The sequence below is a fragment of the Psilocybe cubensis genome, chromosome 12 (genome assembly GCF_017499595.1).
Source record: "Psilocybe cubensis strain MGC-MH-2018 chromosome 12, whole genome shotgun sequence".
NCBI lineage: Eukaryota > Fungi > Basidiomycota > Agaricomycetes > Agaricales > Agrocybaceae > Psilocybe > Psilocybe cubensis.
This window is the reverse complement of record NC_063010.1, coordinates 1597505-1617541: the sequence shown is the minus strand read 5'-3', so window position 1 is coordinate 1617541 and position 20037 is coordinate 1597505. Positions and strand designations below refer to the sequence as shown.

The 20037-nt window shown below is 41.8% G+C and overlaps 1 protein-coding gene across 1 annotated transcript; it reads right to left on the bottom strand.

Annotated features, from left to right (window-relative positions):
* Nucleotides 1–5527: 5527 nt before the first annotated feature.
* On the bottom strand, nucleotides 5528–6123 carry JR316_0012495 (uncharacterized protein; the record flags this gene model as incomplete). Its single annotated transcript, XM_047898120.1, has 2 exons — nucleotides 5528–5545; nucleotides 5611–6123. 2 exons carry the CDS (start codon nucleotides 6121–6123, stop codon nucleotides 5528–5530), a joined length of 531 nt encoding a protein of 176 aa, XP_047743009.1.
* Between the last annotated feature and the right edge of the window lie 13914 nt (nucleotides 6124–20037).

Here is a 20037-nt window from a genome sequence, read left to right as displayed (position 1 = left end):
GAACAGCCAGCTGAACCGCCACAGCCTGAGGCCGTTCCTGCACCTCCTCCTAAGCCTGCACGCCGCCAGCGTGCTCCAGTTGATCCTGCAACGTTGAGACGCACTACTCGCGTTCCTAAGCAGCCTGGTGAATGGTGGAAGGTCTCACATGATCCTGAACCACCTGAAGCCAATGATCCTGGATTTGAAGAGGTGGAGTTTGCTGGGCTTGTTTCAAGCACAGATCCGCGCACATTCAAACAGGCAATGAAAGCGCCTGATGCGCACATGTGGGAAGAGGCTACTAACACAGAATTTAATCTGTTGCAGCACAATCAAACTTGGGAGCAAGTTGAGCTCCCTCCGGGTCAAAAGGCAATTGGCTGTGGTTGGGTCTTTAAAATCAAGCGAAATTCAGATGGCAGTATAGAGCGCTACAAGGCTCGTATTGTTGCCAAGGGCTACAGTCAGCGCCCTGGCATTGATTACCATGAAGTCTTTGCTCCTACTTTCCGCCCTGCTACTTTCCGCTTGATTGTGGCTCTGGCCGCCATTGGAGACTTGAAGTTGCGCTCTGTTGATATTACAGCTGCTTTCACTAAAGGTGACCTAGACGAGGAGATTTACATGTTACAACCTAAAGGATTTCACCAAGGTGGTCCTAACATGGTTTTGAAGCTCAAAAAGTTGCTCTATGGTCTTAAGCAGTCTGCACGTCAATGGAACCTCAAGTTGCATGAGGCATTGTCAGATATGGGGTTCAAGTGTATAGAATCAGATTGCTCTGTCTATATCTATTCAGATGGAGATGTGAAGATTATTGTTCCCATTTACATTGATGACATTACCTTTGCCTCCAAATCAGACGCTGCCATAGATAGAGCTGTTAAGCAGCTAGCTGCGCGTTTTGAACTCCGTGATCTGGGTCCTACACAGTATTTACTTGGTGTTGCCATTGAGCGAGATATGGCTGCTAAAACCATTTTTTTGCATCAGCGTCGGTATATCCTCGATATGCTTGATACATATGGCATGACTGATTCTAATCTGGTCAAAACACCTATGGCTGTGGGCACTGTTCTGTCCAAGGCAAATGGACCTCAGAATGGAGATGAGGTGGAATTTATGCGAAATGTTCCCTACCTCAATGCAGTTGGCTCCTTGCAGTATCTAGCCACCATGTGTTTTGACCGGATTAGAATCAGTCATGCCATATGTATCAAGTACATCGAGGATATACTGACGCTGATGCAAGGAAATGGTTTTAGCAGCCATGTCTCGCGAGACCGAATGGATTACTGTATCCGCGCGTCCGCCGGACATCCGCCGGACAGACTCACGTGACTACCTCGTCACGTCGCGTCTCAATGTACATTGCGCGCGCTCTCGCGCGCTTTGTATATATACTCAACAACCCTAAAAGCTAATCCCTAACCCCTAATCCCTAACCCCTACACCCAACCCTAAACTACCTAATCCCAACCCTAAACTACCTAATCTAATTAATTAATTAATCCAACCCTAAGAAATAAAACAAACTGCTAAAATATGTCAAGCACTGGAGTGGTGAGATTGAAACTAATAATTCCACCACTGCAGTGGTATAAGTTATGTAGACAATTTCACCACTTCAGTGGTACAAATCATGTGCACTGTTCTAGCACTTGAGTGATATAAGATACATTCTAAATGTTACCACTCCAGTGGTGTAGAAATTATAAAAGTAGCAATAATTACTATTCTTAGCATTGTATTTATTCTATCTGACACACAACTATGACCACTGCAGTGGTGGAATACAACAAGTCAATTTCAGCACTGAAGTGGCAAACTCCAACATATTAATTTCACCACTTCAGTGCTGATATTAACTTGCTACATTCCACCAATAAAGTGGTCATACTTACATGCTGTACTTGATCACTGGAGTGATCAAATTTACATGTCGGATTTGACCACTTCAGTGGTGAAAACTAACATGTCAATTTCACCACCGCGGTGGTCACGTGGGTCACGTGCTGTCCGCCGGACACTCCGTCCGGCGGAAATTATGATTATATTAATCCATTCTATCTGTGTCTCGCTCAATGGCAACACCAAGTAAATACTGTGTAGGACCCAGATCACGGAGTTCAAAACGCGCAGCTAGCTGCTTAACAGCTCTATCTATGGCAGCGTCTGATTTGGAGGCAAAGGTAATGTCATCAATGTAAATGGGAACAATAATCTTCACATCTCCATCTGAATAGATATAGACAGAGCAATCTGATTCTATACACTTGAACCCCATATCTGACAATGCCTCATGCAACTTGAGGTTCCATTGACGTGCAGACTGCTTAAGACCATAGAGCAACTTTTTGAGCTTCAAAACCATGTTAGGACCACCTTGGTGAAATCCTTTAGGTTGTAACATGTAAATCTCCTCGTCTAGGTCACCTTTAGTGAAAGCAGCTGTAATATCAACAGAGCGCAACTTCAAGTCTCCAATGGCGGCCAGAGCCACAATCAAGCGGAAAGTAGCAGGGCGGAAAGTAGGAGCAAAGACTTCATGGTAATCAATGCCAGGGCGCTGACTGTAGCCCTTGGCAACAATACGAGCCTTGTAGCGCTCTATACTGCCATCTGAATTTCGCTTGATTTTAAAGACCCAACCACAGCCAATTGCCTTTTGACCCGGAGGGAGCTCAACTCGCTCCCAAGTTTGATTGTGCTGCAACAGATTAAATTCTGTGTTAGTAGCCTCTTCCCACATGTGCGCATCAGGCGCTTTCATTGCCTGTTTGAATGTGCGCGGATCTGTGCTTGAAACAAGCCCAGCAAACTCCACCTCTTCAAATCCAGGATCATTGGCTTCAGGTGGTTCAGGATCATGTGAGACCTTCCACCATTCACCAGGCTGCTTAGGAACGCGAGTAGTGCGTCTCAACGTTGCAGGATCAACTGGAGCACGCTGGCGGCGTGCAGGCTTAGGAGGAGGTGCAGGAACGGCCTCAGGCTGTGGCGGTTCAGCTGGCTGTTCAGGAGGCGCAATAGGCACTTCTGGCTCAATGACAGGACTTGGAGTAGAGTCATCCTCATCATCGTCAAAATTAAAGCCAGTAGAGTCCCTCCATGAATTGGGAGGTGGTGCGCTTGCAGAAGAGATGGAAAGAAGATCAAACTTTGGCATAGGGCTAGTGGACACCCCAGGATACACTTTTCTATATGAGGCTGCAACGATGATCTTAAAGCCTAATTTGTTCTTAGCCCATGCTTTGTACGTTTGAAACGCACTGAATGCATCGCTTTTGCGCTTAAGAAGCACAGCAGCTCTACTCTTTGTATGGTCATCAATAAAGGTTATCCAGTAGCAATAGCCTTTAGGAGTAGGGGGCGAGATAGGACCTTTTAGATCTGAGAAGATAAGCGCAAGCGGAACATCTGACATGCTTGGTGAAGAAGGAAATAGGTTGGAATGCATCTTGCCTGCAAGGCAAGGTTCACAAATGGGGTCAGGCTGTTGCTGTGAATTCAGCTTGAGTCCGGTGACCATACCCTCTCTAATCATCTTCTGGATGTCAATGTAGCTATGATGAGCAAAACGACGATGCCAGAGACTGATATCAAGGGGTAGAGTGAAATTGGAGGAAATAAAGGCAGACTCCGAAATAGGAACTGTATAACCGTTCAATAAAGCGCAGTTTGATGTACTAACATCTGCAGAGAAGAGACAAGCTCCTTTGCGATGAAACTCCATCAGATTAGCATCAATGGTGATTTTGAAGCCTTTGTGCTTTGTGAGGTATAGAACAGACAGTAGATTGTTTCGGAGATCTGGTACATGTAAAACTCTAGTTAACTCGACGCTTCTTGACTTTATTCCATTTACAACCAGTTCAAAGAATACAGTGCCCACCCCTGCAAAATAAATAACTCGTTCATCTGCTAATCGGATTGGAATGCGAAGGGGGGTGTAATTTCTAACCCAATTGCGATGGGGCGTCATATGAGAAGTCGCCCCTGTGTCTGCAATCCAATCGTCATTAGTTTGGGGTGAAATGGAAGAGGGAACATCGGTATTAAGAGCACTTGCATTTCCAGCAAATTCCATGTCCTTGGACTCTTTTTCCTCACTGGATGCCTCTGAGGCCTTGTGCGCTCTATTGCCGCCTTTGCGAGCCGCTTTGACACGCTTCGTCGCATCCTTTTGCGCAGCAATGAACTTGTGACACTTGTCCATTGCATGGTTGGCCATATCACAAAATGCGCACTTGGGCTTGGATGCAGAAGGGGCTGGAGTGGTCTGGAACGCGGTGGCGAGTGCAGGCAACTCCGAAGCGCGGCGACCTGTATATCCTCTGTGACAAAGGCTTGATGAATTGTAGCCTTGTCCAACTTGTCCAAAAGGAGAAGTGAGGATGCAAATGAACTGTACTCTTCTGGGAGTGCCCTGACCAGAGCAAGCGAAGCAAGCTCTTCATCAAGCTTAGCCAGATCAAGCCCCTTAGGGCGAAGCTGCTGAATTAGCAACATGGCTTGCTCAACTCTATTGATTAGGGTTTGAAGGTTTTTACCTTCCTCCTTTCGGATGGAGAACAGATCATCATATGCATTAAAGCAGTTGCCAGGGCGCTTTTGCTGATGTACAGCAGCAAGGGCATCCCACATCTTGATAGGATCATCCTTGATGGCTTCCACATGAACCCTCTGATCATTCTCCAAACTGAGATAGATCAAACCACATGCTTTGTCTCTCTGCTCAAAGTAGGTTTCAAGCAAAGCTTCCTCCTAAGCAGTAGGCTTGTCTGAGAGCGTTGGCTGTGCTCTAGCACCGCTGACAATGCGCCATATCCCTTTAGACTGGAGATAGGCGGTCATCTGGCCTGCCCAGGTGTTGTAGTTGGTTGAGTTCAATGGAGTGATTTGGGGATCAGAAGTCATTATTGCGAATTGCGAAGGAACGCGTAAGTAGATGGATACAAGTGCTGGTAGTAATGTGTATGATTGTGTAATAATGTATGGAAACAAACTAGGCGTTATCTGGAGCATGGGATGCAATGGAAACGCAAGTTGAAAAGACAAAGTTAAACTAGCCTAATTTAAAAAGGTTACTTTTAACTAGAAATAACTCGGGGATTAGGTGACGTGGGCCCGCTCAACCAAGGTTAACAAGTCGCGTAAGGCGTGCTCGTTCAACCCTACTAGCAGCGGCAATGTATGGCCGGGCCTGGTAGAGGATAAAAAGCAAAAAAAGACTACAATGACCGTTTTGTGAAAACTATGCAGAAAACAACTTGGTTTGCAAAACACGAAATTGGAGTGCTTAGAGCGCGGGCCCATAACTTGTTGAAGCAGGCGAGCTTGGGGCAGTGTGAGCTACTCGGCGACCTAGTTATAGAACGTAGGGCGCAGGAATAAGCGAGCACAAAGCGTCTGAAGTCCGAAGTGAGTAACTGGGGACTTCAGGATGTAAACTAGAGTGACTATATACTATGTAGACTCAAGTACTCTGGTCTACCTAGGTCTACTCTGGTCCGGTCCAGACCAGTCTATGGACTGATAAATATCATGTGTCTAGAATGGTCTGGAGAGCCAATGAAGATAAGAAGAAAGTAATCTAATCTGATAAGATAGCAAAGTGAGGGAGACATAGAGAGCAGTTTTAACAGTATCCTCCTTCTTGCTGGTATATGCATCCCCTGTCATCTTGATATCCTGCCCAGTGATATCTGTTCCTGTAGTATTGGCCTTTTTACCATTGAATGCACCCACTGCTTTCTTATCTGCAACCACCTCATCCCGCTTTGCCGTGTTACCCGTATCCGTCACTGCTTCCTTATCTGCACCCATCTCATCCCTCGTCTCTGAGCTAAGCCTGTTCTCCCGCGTCTCCATATTACACATGTTGACAGATGTGTCCTTATTTCCACCTATTGCATCCCGCTCCTCCTGCTTCTCAGTGCTACATATATTGGCTACTACTTCCTGATTTGCACTTATTGAATCCCGTTCTTGCCGCTTCTCTATGCTATGTGTGTTGGCCTCTGCTTTCTTATTGACACCTATTGTATCCCGCTCCTTCAGATTCTCCATTGTGTCGGCCGCTGCTTCTTTACTTGCACCCATCACATCCCGCTCCTCACGCCTCTCCGCATTACGCATGTTGGTCTGTTCTTCCAATTGTTTGGAGTTGATTAACTTGTCAAATATGCCTCTAACTGGCAAAAAAACAGTAGTAATTATATGAAGCAAGAAGAGTGCAAGACCTTGGCTCTTGGCACTGTTAGTATGGCTCCAGCATGGTACCAATAAGAACACTTGGTGTGTTGCCTGTAGAAAATTCCTTTCAGTATACTTATTAAGTATTTTAGAAAAGCAATCCTTTGGAAGTTTCAGCCAAGCTTTGTAAATCTTGAGGTCTCCAATGGATCAAGGAATTCTTGGATAGCACTGCTTTTATTGGAGCTGCGCTTTCTATTATGCACACCTGGCAGTGGCAATTTGGAATCCAGGCTATGAATAATTTGCATTGACATCCTAACCTAGTCACCAAAAATAATATCCTTCCTGACGTCCTCAGCGCTTGGACTTCTCCTCTCAGTGGTATATCAATAATTAATAACCACCTCAAGACACCTACTTATCAAGACCAGGGAAGTGCATATGAATAGTTTGACATCTTGTCCTCAATAGGAACATATCATAACAGATATATAAGAATGCCAGGAGCCGGGGTAGAGGTTTCTTATGGTTCAGGAACTTTGGTTAGTATAGCTGGGAAGATTTTAACCCACAATGTTTCATTGGTTGGTGAAAGAGCATGCATTGCATAATACATGAAAGATAATATAGTTACAGCTCTTATTACTTCCAATCAAAAGCGCTGAGCTAATACATCCTACATAGCTTGTATAAAGATATAGATAGCTATTTCTAGTGTTTTCTACCTTTTCCAGATTCAATAAATAATCGCTTCTGAGTCTGCTTCCTTCTCTATATATAAGGCCAGAAATTTATCTGATCAGGATATTATTAGGAATACCTGATATTGGGAAATGATTCCAATATAATAATATACTGAACTAGGAAACAATCAAACAGTACTTTATGAATGGAAGGCCACTTCTTTATCTAGTAACTTATGAATATGTCCTCCTTAAGACATGGAGGGTAATTCCAAATCATTAGTCAAAGATATTCTGGCCACTGCCCAAGCTGCCAGTCCTGTCCTGCATTCCTATCTATAGTTTTGGTGACAGATCCAGTGTGACATGATCACCTGATCTATTTGTCACTAGCATTCTGTGGTTGAGCAGCTGGTCCAGCATTTATACATCCATTACTACATTCAAATAATTCTATTCTATTGCTTTCCATAAATCTCTACTCTATATTAGTTTAAATTTTTTGAACACCAACAAATAGGAATAGCCTTGCTGGTCACAACACTATCCTTGAAGAGGCTCTGTTTCTTATTACTTGCTTTCAAAAAGTTGATCTTGTTGGCTGCAACAGATACACTGGCAAGTTTTATTAAGAGAATTGATTCAATTATAACTAATTACGTGGGTCAATATTATATGTTGTATAATAGTCCATCTAACCAAATTTTAGTGCAAAACCTTGGCTATGTTGGAGGCTGATACCAATGATTTCATAGAGAAATATCCTAATTCCTACAATTTTTCCATTGCTATAGCAGACATGTTCATTAATGCAGATGATGAAAATTGTATGCCAACACAGGAAGAAGTCATACTTGCCATTTAAGCCTACAAAATTTCAGTTGGAGAGGAGTTCAGCCATTCTCTTCTCAATGACAATACTAGACCCCTGAGGAAGAGAAAAACACCTATCCAGTATAGCAAAGATGAAGCTAATTTTGGTGTGGATGATCCTCAAGATTATTCAGAAGCTATAACAGAGCCTCATACCAGAAACGTTAAAAGTAAATATAAGCCAACACAAAGGAGTCACATGGATGGCATAGAAATAACAATGAAGACAGTAACTATAAGCCACAGCAGGGGACTCAGATGAGTGGCAGGAGCAATAAGAATGAGGATAGTCATTTTGAGCCAACTTAGAGGACTCAGATGAGCTACAACGTGGACCTCAGCATTGCCAATGACAAGGATGAGGATGAACTAGAGCCCCCAGCCCAAGAATCAGAATTTTGTGTATGATTCAGATGGTATAGATATCTACTGAGATTATATCTCCCACAATGACCCTGTGTTTCCTTCCAAAGATCAATATAAAAAATACCTCAAATCTGGTTTTCGATGTTACAAATATACGCAACTAACAACAAAGCATGCTTGTCACCAATGTATACATTTGAGGGTTGGTTGCTCTACCTCTTGGAAGAAGATAAAGAGGTAACGATTTAAGAAAGCCAGAGCTATTTCTTCTTCCAGGGTTCAAGCCCCTTCCAGAAAACCTCAAACTGCATCAAAGAAGAGAAATTGTACTATCACAGGGAAGACTGGAAGTCAAGGTAAGTGCTGAATCAACTTGTATAACCCTTTGACTCAACCTTCAATCAGCAAACCTTTCATTAAACATCCCTTAGATAGACAATTTTTGTGCGCATCTCATTGCTGTAGAAAACACTCAAAAAACCTTCAGATCACAAATTTCCATCTTATAGTCATCATTATAAACAGGAATTGTAAAGCGCCATTAGATCTACATCTAGATATGTAATATATGCATTATAGTTCAGTATAAGACATGATATGCACAGATTATGCATAAGATCTAATCCCTATTAATTGGGCTCAGAAAAAAATGTTCCTATGTGGACTGTATACAGGCCATTTATATTGTTTATGCAATTCAATATATTTTTTGGATGGGTGTATATGTGAAAAAAATACCTATTCTGACCCATAATAAAATACAGTGGGCAAAAAAACCATTTGAGTGTTGGTCACGTATGAAAAGATTAATTTATAACTTTGAAATTAAAAATGTTAAAAATATAAGATTATTCACAGGTATACTAGAGGGTATTAGCTAAAAGATGGCACACTGATCATGTGATTTTTCCAAGAATTGACCAAACAGGAGCATATACAGTTTGCTAAATCATTCGAACAGTTTTTTTGCTAAACACTTGAGTATCAATAAATCATATCTACTAGTACTTTATATGTCCATCCTTGGCCTTAATCACTGCTGCACACCTTCTAGGCATGCTAGCAATCAAATTCTGCACCACTTCCTTGGGTATTCCATTCCATTCCTTCTCAACCCTCTCCCAAAGTTCATGGATACCCTTTGGTGGGACTTCATGTTCATTAAGTCTTCTTTTGAGGTATTCCCATAGATGTTCAATGGGGTTGAGATCTGGAGATTGTGCAGGCCATATGAGGACCCTAAAATTCTGCTCTTCAAACCATTTCTTGGCCAATTTTGAGGTGTGCTTGGGGTCATTGTCTTGCTGAAAGTGGATATCTTCTACCTGTTAACCATACCATTCCAAGGATTTTAGGAGCTCATCACCTAGGATCTCAGTGTATAACTGAGCATCCATCTTCCCATCAATTCTAGTGGCAAATCCAATTCCTTCCCATCCCATACAACCCCACATCATCAAGTTTCCTCCTCCAAACTTCACAGTTTGCTTGATCCTCCTGGGGTCCTGTCTGTTTTCCTTGTCTATCTACACCTGATCTCTGCCATCTGAACCCAATCTGTTGATTTTGGTCTCATCTGACCACCAGACCCTTGCCCAGTCATCCACAGTCCACTCCAAGTGCCTTTTTGCAAACTCCAATCTAGCCCTCCTATGCTTTTTTGATAACAAAGGCTTTTTTGTTTTACCACTGAGACCATGCCAATTGATTTGAGTGCATTCCTAACTATTTGAGGACTGATATTCTGGCCATTAATAGTAGCCAGAGACTTGGCAGCTTGCACAGCATTCTTGATTTGTCCAGTTCAAATTCCACGCTTGGTATAGGTGATATTGGCACCAGTCAGCTTCTTTGGGCATCCTCCATGGGAAACCACTGCCTTAGGACAGTAGTCTTGGCAAATCTTGGTGATAGAACCAGCACTAGCTCCAGTCTGGGCCTTGATAGAGGCATAGGAGTGACCAAAAGTAAGAAGAGAGACAATAGTAGCAATGGTTGCTTTAGAGAGGGGTTTCATGCTTGATTGGGGGGATAAAGAGGTTGGTTGTAGCTATTATATACTTATTCAACATGTAGTCACATGATTTTATTGATAGTTGTTTGGTATATCAACAAAGTCATGTGATAATACATAGTTTATAGCATTTAAATTACTAGCAAAAAAACTGTTTGAATGACTTAGCAAATTGTGTATGCTGCTGTTTGGTCAATTCTTGGACAAATCACATGATCAGTGTGTCATCCTTTAGCTAACACTATATAGTATATCTGTGAATAATTTCATATTTTTAACATTTTTAATTTCAAAGTTATAAATTAATCTTTTCATACGTGACCAACACTCGAACGGTTTTTTTGTCCACTATATACAAAATCTAGAAAGGATGGAGAGTGGTATTCCTCAATTGTAAAATTTCAACAAGGTTGTAGGCTTTAAAAATTGATATAATAGGTGCCTAGCCAACCCTAGCTGGGCCTGAATTTATCTGATCAGGAAGGCATTTATACAAGGGGTAGGAGGTGGGGTAGGGTGCACATTCTAGTTTAATAGGTTCTACTACTCCAATTAAGCTAAAACCTAGAATGTACTCTGTTTAACATAAATAAAAAATAATGGCATGGTCAAATAGATGTATAACAACCCCTAGAGGATGCTATTAAAGGTGCGCTTTCTGACCAAAACATTGTACATTTAATTGTACAATACTAAGTACAGATATTGCAATTCTAACTTTAGATTCAGATTGGGAAACATTAAAACTATAGGTGTACCAAAAAACACCAAGGGAAATAGTCCAGAAATGCTCCCAAAAGTGCCCAATCCATTGCCAGTAATGCACAAAAGTAGCATAGGATGAGTGTTATTTATAGACCCAGGGGCCAAGGGCAGGGATACCCTAATTGATTCTGATGTCATGGCTAATTCTGATATATTTAGACCGAGTTTCTGACATAAATTTTGATGTCAATCAATGTTGGGCATCAGATTTGATGCAATCAATAGTGCACATCATTTGATGGGTGGAGTTCTATTATTAGCAAAAAGAAAGATATTAGAAATTGTCATCCAAAGTCTGGCTCTTGCATCCATCCTTTTCCGCCCCTGGAAAGGCGGGCAAATGCCTGATATAGGTTTCAAATATATTTTTGCCCATTTCTTCCTTTTTTGGTGCTTGAGAATGTCCTAAACAATGAGCTATACTATTATGGAGGCCCGCCCATCATTAATGGTAATGTTTACTGTTGTTTACATAATCCTACCCATCAATAAACAACCCCCATGGCTGCCCGGCAGCCCAGCTAGTTGGGCTGGCCAAAGAGGGTGGGCAAGCTTCCCTTATAGATGTATAACACATACTGGGCAACTGCCCAGATGTGATACAGTATTCTAGCAGCTAAGGCTAGAGGGTACGGGTAATGAAGGGTTGTTGGCGGATGCTTGGGACATTGTTGAGGCAATGGATTTTGCAATAGCAACTGCAATGGATGCAGCCAAGGGGCTGAACTAACATACAACAAAGCAAGAAGGCAATCCAACTGGCCAAAATGAAAGGCCACAATCAAGGCTGAGCTTGCGTCACTTGAGGCAAATAGGATGTGGACAATTGTTAAACACCCACCAAACACTAATATTGTTGGCAGTAAATGAGTTTTACGCATCAAAAAGAATGCTGCAGGCAAGACCGACAAGTATAAAGCTTGTCTTGTTGTACGCAGATTCACCTAAATCCATGGCGTAGACTACACGGAAACCTTTGTATCCGTTGCACGCCTGCCCACCTTCCAATACCTAATCGTACTTGCTAACTGCAACAGATGGCTGCTCAAAAGCATTGACTTTGATAGTGTATTCTTGAATTCAAACCTGGATGAAAAAGAGGTTATTTATCTTGAGCAGCCACACAGATTTACAACAGACTCACATTGCTACATATATTGCCTTCACAAGGCACTCTACAAATTGAAGCAGGGTGCAAAGAACTGGTATGAGGCATTAAAAAAGGCAATGGAGGAATTGGGGTTTAAGGTGTTGGAGGCGGATTCCGGCATGTTTGTGAAGGTGTTGGGCGGTGAAATTGTTATTGTGGGAGTACACATTGATGATTGTCTGGTAACAGGGAGTTTGATGCCACAAATTGCAAAATTTAAAGTTGAAATCAACAAGAAGTATAAGATTATGGACCTGGGCAAATGTAAATGGCTTTTTGGCTTCAAAATTACTCGCAACACTGCCAATAAAACCATATCCATCTCCCAGGATGCGTATATTAACAATATCTTGATGCACTTCAACTTTGACAACCTGAAACTGAGTACAATTCCTATGGATCTGTGTCAGCCATTTGCCAGGTTACAGTGCCCAACCGCTCTCACAGACATAGCACAAATGAAAAATGTACCTTATTGTGAAGTGGTAGGCTTGCTCATGTACATGTTAATAGAAATGCAACCCAATATCACATTTGCAACAAACACTATGGTGCAATTTGTTGACAACCCGGTGTGGGTTTACTGGGAAGTAGTGAAGAAAATCTTTTGGTACCTCAAAGGCACCCAAGACTTGGCATTGATATACGGTGGTGAGAAAAGAGATATGATGGGCTTCATGGATGCAGATGGGGCGTCATAGGACCACAGAAGAGCAATTTTAGGGTACATTTTCATGGTGGATGATAAAGCAATGTTGTGATTGTTGAAAAAGCATGAATTGATTACCCTGTTGATAGCCAAGGCTGAATACGTGGCTGCTATCCACACCTCAAAGGAAGCCATGTGGCTATGCAGCCTTGTGAACAATATTTTAGCACACTCAATATTCAGATAACTCACCCTACCACACTCTACGGTGACAACCAATTGGTCATTGCTCTCACTCATGGAGGATAGTGCCACACACACACAAAGCATATTGATATCTGCTACCACTTTATTCAATATATTATTAACTCCAGCTCTATCAAGCTAATCTACTGCCCTACCAATGACCAAACCACCAACACTTTCACAAAGGCTTTCCTAAGCGCAAATGCAAAGCACTTTGCGAACACAATGGGTTTACACGCCACAGTTTGAGGGGGAGTGTTGGAATGACAAACTAATTGGCGCATCCTTGTGACAGTGGTCTAGGCTATGCATAATTTTTGTTACATTCATATTTGTTGCTGTTACATTCATCATAGTTGCGTTTATATTTCTCTTGAGGGACTAGCACCACTTCAGTTCATTTCTATTGTACTAAGGTGTATACTAGCTAACCTACTTGTATTATTTCCTTTACTTACACTTAACGTAGTTTATCTTTCATTAGGTATCTACCAGAAATATAATAGTTTGTTTCTATTGTACTAAGTTTATCTTTCATTAAAACATGCCTATATCTAATACTTAATGAATACATTGGTCAAAAACCAAATAATAACCAATATAAGCAATTTAGAGCTGTGCTTCCCATTTTGGCAAGACCTTCCATATTTGATATCCAGATTCAATCTCCACTTGTAGCACACTTGCTGGTTGTATATTCACCAGTTTAATAGGCATATTACTCAGTTTTAAATTATAGAAATGTATATCCATACTAGTATATTATTTTACCTCAACATTCTATTCAAAACAATTGCATAATTAGGCAAAACTAATAGGAAATAGCAAATTTGATGGGTATATCTCAATTTGGAAATTGTTGCCATTTGTAGATGCAAAATTCAAACACCAATCAATGTCATCAATGGAGGGTGTATTTGGACCAGTTTTACAAGATTCTGGGTGTTTTTTAAGGGTTTAACTTTGTCAATGTTATTTGTTTAATATATTAAATGTATATACACAGTTAAAAACCATTGTAAAACAATAAAAACAATTACTTGTTTAGCAGGTGGCCGGAACTGGCTTAATTCAGTATCTGGCCAGCTTAATAAGTGCACATGACAAGGCGTGGAAATTTTAACCAATGCCGGTGCATTAAACAGGACAAAAGCTGGCAGAAAGGCAGGGATAAAAAGACTCGTTCCTTCCTTTGGTCGGGCCTTATAACTGATAGGTGATATACCAAGACTACCCACATCAAAAGAGTTAAATTGTGTTATGAAAAGCTGTTTTTTATCATTCTTGACTTGATTCTGAACAAGATCTCACCAGAAGTATTTTACAAACCCCAAAGGAACAACATGTAGAATTTTCACTGGAATAATCTGATGAAGATCAAGGCCTAAAGTTAAATTAAGTTAGTATAATGCATATCCAACAAATCACAATAAGTCCTACCTAATTGCCATACTAGACTTATGATTGACAGTGGAAGCTTTGCCATCTTGGATTCCAACACCTTCTGTTTGTCCTTTGGATTATAGACACCTTTATAAGAGTTTGAGAGTTTGTCAAGAAAGAACTCCTGCATGGTATTTTTGATGCCTGTTTCAGTACACATTTTTTTGAGTTTGGATTTGGCTCTAATAGTTTGAGACTATTCCTGATAACTTTCTAATATTTTCATGGTCTCTTCCTTATGACAAAATTTGCCAGGCTATATAAAAAATACATTAGGCTAATATGGTAAAATATAGAACAAAGATCCATACCTTCATAAACACAGTAATATATTGAATTATAGCAGATATAGACTTCTGAAATTGCTGCTAATGTTTACCAGTAGAATGTGCTACAGTCTCAGATCCTACTGATAGTGTATTGCTTAATTATTTTTGCTCCAAATTGTGGGTGTTTGAGTATTCCAATGCTCCAGCTAACATCCTGAGCATCTAAGCCTTTAACCTAACAGATACAATAGAAGTACTTGCCATATAATCCAATGTGGCAAGCAAATTCACTATGTATTGGATTGTTCCCCAAAAAGCATAGACAAGGAGGTATTATAAGCACTGATTCTTTAAGCACACAATCTCATGCTCAAATTCCTGCCTTTAGACCAGATCTATTGTTATAACCATTGAGTAAATGTTATTAAATAAAGCATAATAATAAACCATTACCTAATTTCTTTAATAACACCTTCAAGCATCTCTAGTAGGGCAGCAATATTAGATGTGCATAGAAAATGTATATTATACTCCTTTTCTGCATGCTTGCAAGGCAAACTGGCAAATGTAAATAGAAAACTGTTGTGTTTGTTCCATTTTGTAGACTAATTGCCAAATATATTGGTCATAGTACATCCATAATGAAAGCCCAACAACATATTGTCCTTTAGCACACTCTCTCCATAGATTTCCCAGAACAGGATTGGTATGTTTCCATTTAGACAGGAGCGTTTTGGGACTACCACCTGCTAGCTGAACTTCTATTGGGTCAAATTATTAGTTTCAATTACAAGGTTTTTTCATTATAAAAAAGAACCCACCAATAATTAGAGACAGATGAGATATACCATAAAGAGCATGGTCCTTTAAAAGCTGTGGAAAGTTTTTTAGAAGTAGCAATTGTAAGACCTTGATTGTGGTATTTTTGCAAACAATCCAACCATTAGCATATGGTTGTAGATGCCACACTTTTCCAAAAAAAACACCACCACAAGTAAACCAATAATAGAGTATACAATAGTGGCCATCAACAAGCAAGGCAGGTTCAAAAATATAGTAGTTGGCTTGTTTAAGACATATCATTGGAGTGGTTTTCTCTGAAGGCATGTCTTCTAGCCAGGCAGTGGCATGGTGTGCTTTGCTTATAACCTTTCCATTGTCTTCTGGATAGAAGTGTAAATGGGGTTGGATCTGGGGATTAGCCATCTCCTATATATACGGTTAAAATAACTAGGTGCCAAATATATAGATATAACACACCTAAGAAAGGATGTTGTGAATTGAATTCATGTAATATTAATAATTCTGCTTGCCATTGTACTCTAGTGTTTTGATTCCACAAAGTTTTTAAAGGGTTTCATTTGCTAATTTGACAGATTTTGTGGTTGGAACATCATCAACACTGTTAACTTAAAAAGGCTAACCATGGAAGATGGGTTAAAACATCTAGAAAATATGACTTTGTGATGTTGGTACTTGATGTACTAGAAAAATAACATAAAACACTTACTATTCTGTCCTGCCAGGAATACCATTTTTAAAGAGTATCAGGGTCTGTTATACCACTGTGTGCACTTTACTATGTAAAATGTAAACAAATGGTTAGCAGTTGAGATATAGTAAAGAAGAAACATACCAGAGTTACTCAAGTCTAACAAAATGTTACTATATCCTAGACCCTTTTTAAAATCACTAATATTGCCATTCAAATAGTCCTTGATGGCTTGACATAGACATATATGGACCTTTTTTTCTGTCAAAAGCTTGGCCTGAGTATTGCCAAAGACTTAGTGTTGTGACCAATTGACTAAAAATGGAAAAGCAGGTGCATACTCTGGAGGGTTTGAACTAATTTCTTGGAAATATTGGTTTACCTCATCATAGTCCAAATTATACTGCAAATGTAGTGGTTGGTCTGGAATGATAGAGGCTACTACCAGAAACTTGCAAAACAGATTGTCTAAAGATTCTGTCCATTCACGTTAGGAGAGGGATTGTGCTTGCTAAGCCACAAAGCAAACAGCAGCTTAATGCTTAGCAGAATTAAGGTATTATACACAGTTGTTGGCAAGAAATTGTTTGCCATCTGCACATATCCAACAGACATAATGGAGAACTGCACCGTCATCAATGCAGCGGAAGACTGTATTGGGTGTGAATGGCCAGAAGTGAAGCAATTATTACAACTATTTACATATCAATAGGCCCATCCTCAAAATATATTCATACAATTGGCCTTGTTAGAGTTTTTTGTACTTATAGCGTCACATGTATCTTTCTAACTACACGTCAACCCCTGTTCCTATTTGCCTCTATTTATTTCCTTGCCCACCTAGATTACTTGTTCATTCTTTTTTACATTCCTCAGTTGTTCTACCATCTGAACAGTGAGATATGTTTCATTGGCTTATATTCATGTACTATCACACTCATTATTCTTCTTGCATTACTGTAGATATCTCTTGTATAGGTATTACTCTCAATATTAGTCGTTCTACCATCTAAACACTGAGATATTTCTCATATAGACTTGAACAGGTTATGGGCCCCACCTTCACATAAAGGTGGATACATCTGTTTAGAAGCTACATTAGACTTCTTTGTGATTCAAGCGACAACTTCCTTTTTACACACACAATATCAATTATTTCACTGAGTGTCATCTATACCTGGTTTGTATCTAGCTCAACGCGCATATATTCACTGTAAATATCTCACACTCTGGGATAATCTTAGCTTTTTTTTTTTTTTTTTTTTTTTTTAAATCCATTTATTGCCCTTTGAGGTTGTACCTTATGTAGGACGTCTGCATCTACTAGTTCTATTCTAATGTGCTGCTGTTCTAATCTACTCAAACTCTACTGAAGTGTTGGGCCTCCTTTGGTAGCGCCTCGCACCTTGGTGCATAATATCTAGATTGTAATACGTGGTGCTTATGTTAGTTGAATTATATGGTCTATTGTATGAAATGCATGGGGAATGATGGTGAAAGTTGAATGCGCAATATGGGACATTGATTGAAGGAAATATAGGACAGTTTTGAATGTAAGTCTTGAATATGTACACGTCGGGAATGAAATGAAGTGGGACGTTTGGGCTGTGGCCTGCCCTGTTGGCGCCTTCTCTGTCGGTGTCTTGTCACTCTTCTCGGTCTCTGTTGCTCACGATTTCCTTCTACGCCCATGTTTCTTCCTGCTCGAGCTCCTCTTCCTCCTCCCTCCTTTTCTCCTCCTCCTCTGTTTCTTTTTCCCTGCATATGATGTCGCCGTGCAATTCTGCAAATCTTTTTGTTGCTTTTACATATCTGAGTGCGCTCTGGATTGTCTTCATCTCCCCCAGGAGCGCTAGGTCGATTGCTCTTCCTGGTCCCAACTCTTTTCTCCATTCTTCTCTCTGCTCTGTGTATGCACTGCATGTTCTCAGATAGTGCATTACTGTCTCCGGCACGTTGTCTGCGCACTGTTCGCAGTTTGGGTTCTCCTTTGCTCTGATTTTGTTTAGGTGCGCGTTGAGAGGTATGTGTTCGGTTCTGAGTTGGATCACTATGCTCGCGCTTGTTCTCGCCAGCTTGTTGCATATACGTTGAAATACATTTGAGGGCGCTGTCGGGTCAATCTTTGCCATTCTTTTGTATCTGGGTCCCTTTTGGAAATCCTTCTGAATTCTCTTCTTGGCCCTTGCTCTTAATTCCTGTCTTGCCGCTGCCTTGCTGCGTGGCAGGTCACCTCTCAGGCATCCCCTCTTTGTTCCCCTGTCCTCCTGCGCCCCCTTTGCCGCCCTCTTTGCCTCCCTGTCCGCCCTCTCGCTACCCTTCAGCCCTTTGTGCCCAGGTACCCACCGCAACGTCATTTGGACGTTGGGGTATTTCTTCTTAATGTCTTCCCATTTCTTCTGCATCTCGTCAATGATGTATGACCCTGGACCCTGCTTTCTCTCGCTGTGTCTCATTATCGACGCTTGATTGTCCGCTGCCATGCATATCTCGACCTTCCTTCTCCTCTCTCCTACTCGCAACCTCTGCTCCAGCATATGCATGCCTAGTAGTTGGCCTATGCACTCTCCTTCGAACACCGTGTGCTCTGTCATTGTTCCTAGGTAGTGTCTCGCAACCTCTGTCCTCCTTCCCTGCTCGTACATTACAGCAGCTCCTCCCACTTTCCCATCTATGCCTGATCCGTCGGTATATATTTTGATGTCGCTCTCATCCTCTTTATCCTGTGCCATCGCCTCCTCCCTGCTGCCTGCTATCATTGTTCTCCATGGTGGGACCCACGTCGGGGCTCTCAAGTGGGTGCTTATCTGCTCAAACCTGTTCTTGAAAATTCTACTGACGTGCATGACGTGATGCAGCGGGGCTGGGTGTCGCTGGGGCCTGCTCTTCCGTGCTTTCTGGACTTCTGTGTGGACTGGGTGGTTCTCCGGTAGTGTGGCCATTCTCAGTGCCGCCGCGTTGCACAGCTTTCTAATCACTTCTCTCGTTGGCGGCATGTCCGCGTGTGCAAATAACAGGTCCGTTGGTGTGGTGCGCAAGGCCCCGGTTGCTTGTAAGGCTGCCCTCCTCTGTACGCTGTCCAGCTTCCTCATCACGCCTGACATGCCTCTCGCTTTCCCCTTTCCCATTCCCGTCACTGTGGGGCACCACACGTCTGCTGCATATAGCATGCTCAAGGCTACGCTCGCGTAGTATATTCGCCTGGCAAACTCACCCTTCATCCCTTTCACCATCTTTGATAGCCGTCTTGTTTGGTTGACCATCTTTGTGCCCTTCGCTATCGCGTATGCTGCGTGCTGCTTGAATCTCAGTTCGCTGTCCACTAGCACGCCCAGGAATTTGTGTAAGGTCTTAGCCCTTATGTTCCTTCCATCGAGCTTGATTTCTGGTGCCGGCTCCGGTATTCTTCTTCTTGGGTTCTCTGGGTCTACTATTCTCCTCCTCGTCAGGCCCTCAAAGACAAATTTGTCGTACTGGTAGTCCGAAAAATGGCTGACTGCCCAATCTCTGGGGCCCCCGCTCCTGTGGAAAGCCTCCTCAACTCTCCTCACCGCCTCTCTCATTGTCTTTCCCGCTGCAGCCATATATGCATCGTCTGCGTAATTGGTTGAGATCTCGCGCTTATCTTGCTTGGCTTTCTCTATCTGTCCCGCGTTGTAGAATCTGTATGCCAACATTGATAGGTTACAACCTTGATCCAGTCCGTTCCGCACAGCGATTGGCTGCGACGTGAAGTCGTCGAATGCAATCACTGTCTCCCTGCCTTTGGACTTGTTCGTGATCCATCTGGTGTACTCAGGTGGTACCCCACGCATCCTCATGTCGTGCACGAGCACCAGTATAACCGTGTTTGGGAAAGCCCCTTTGACGTCCATATATACCACCGCTACTTCTTCCCCTCTCC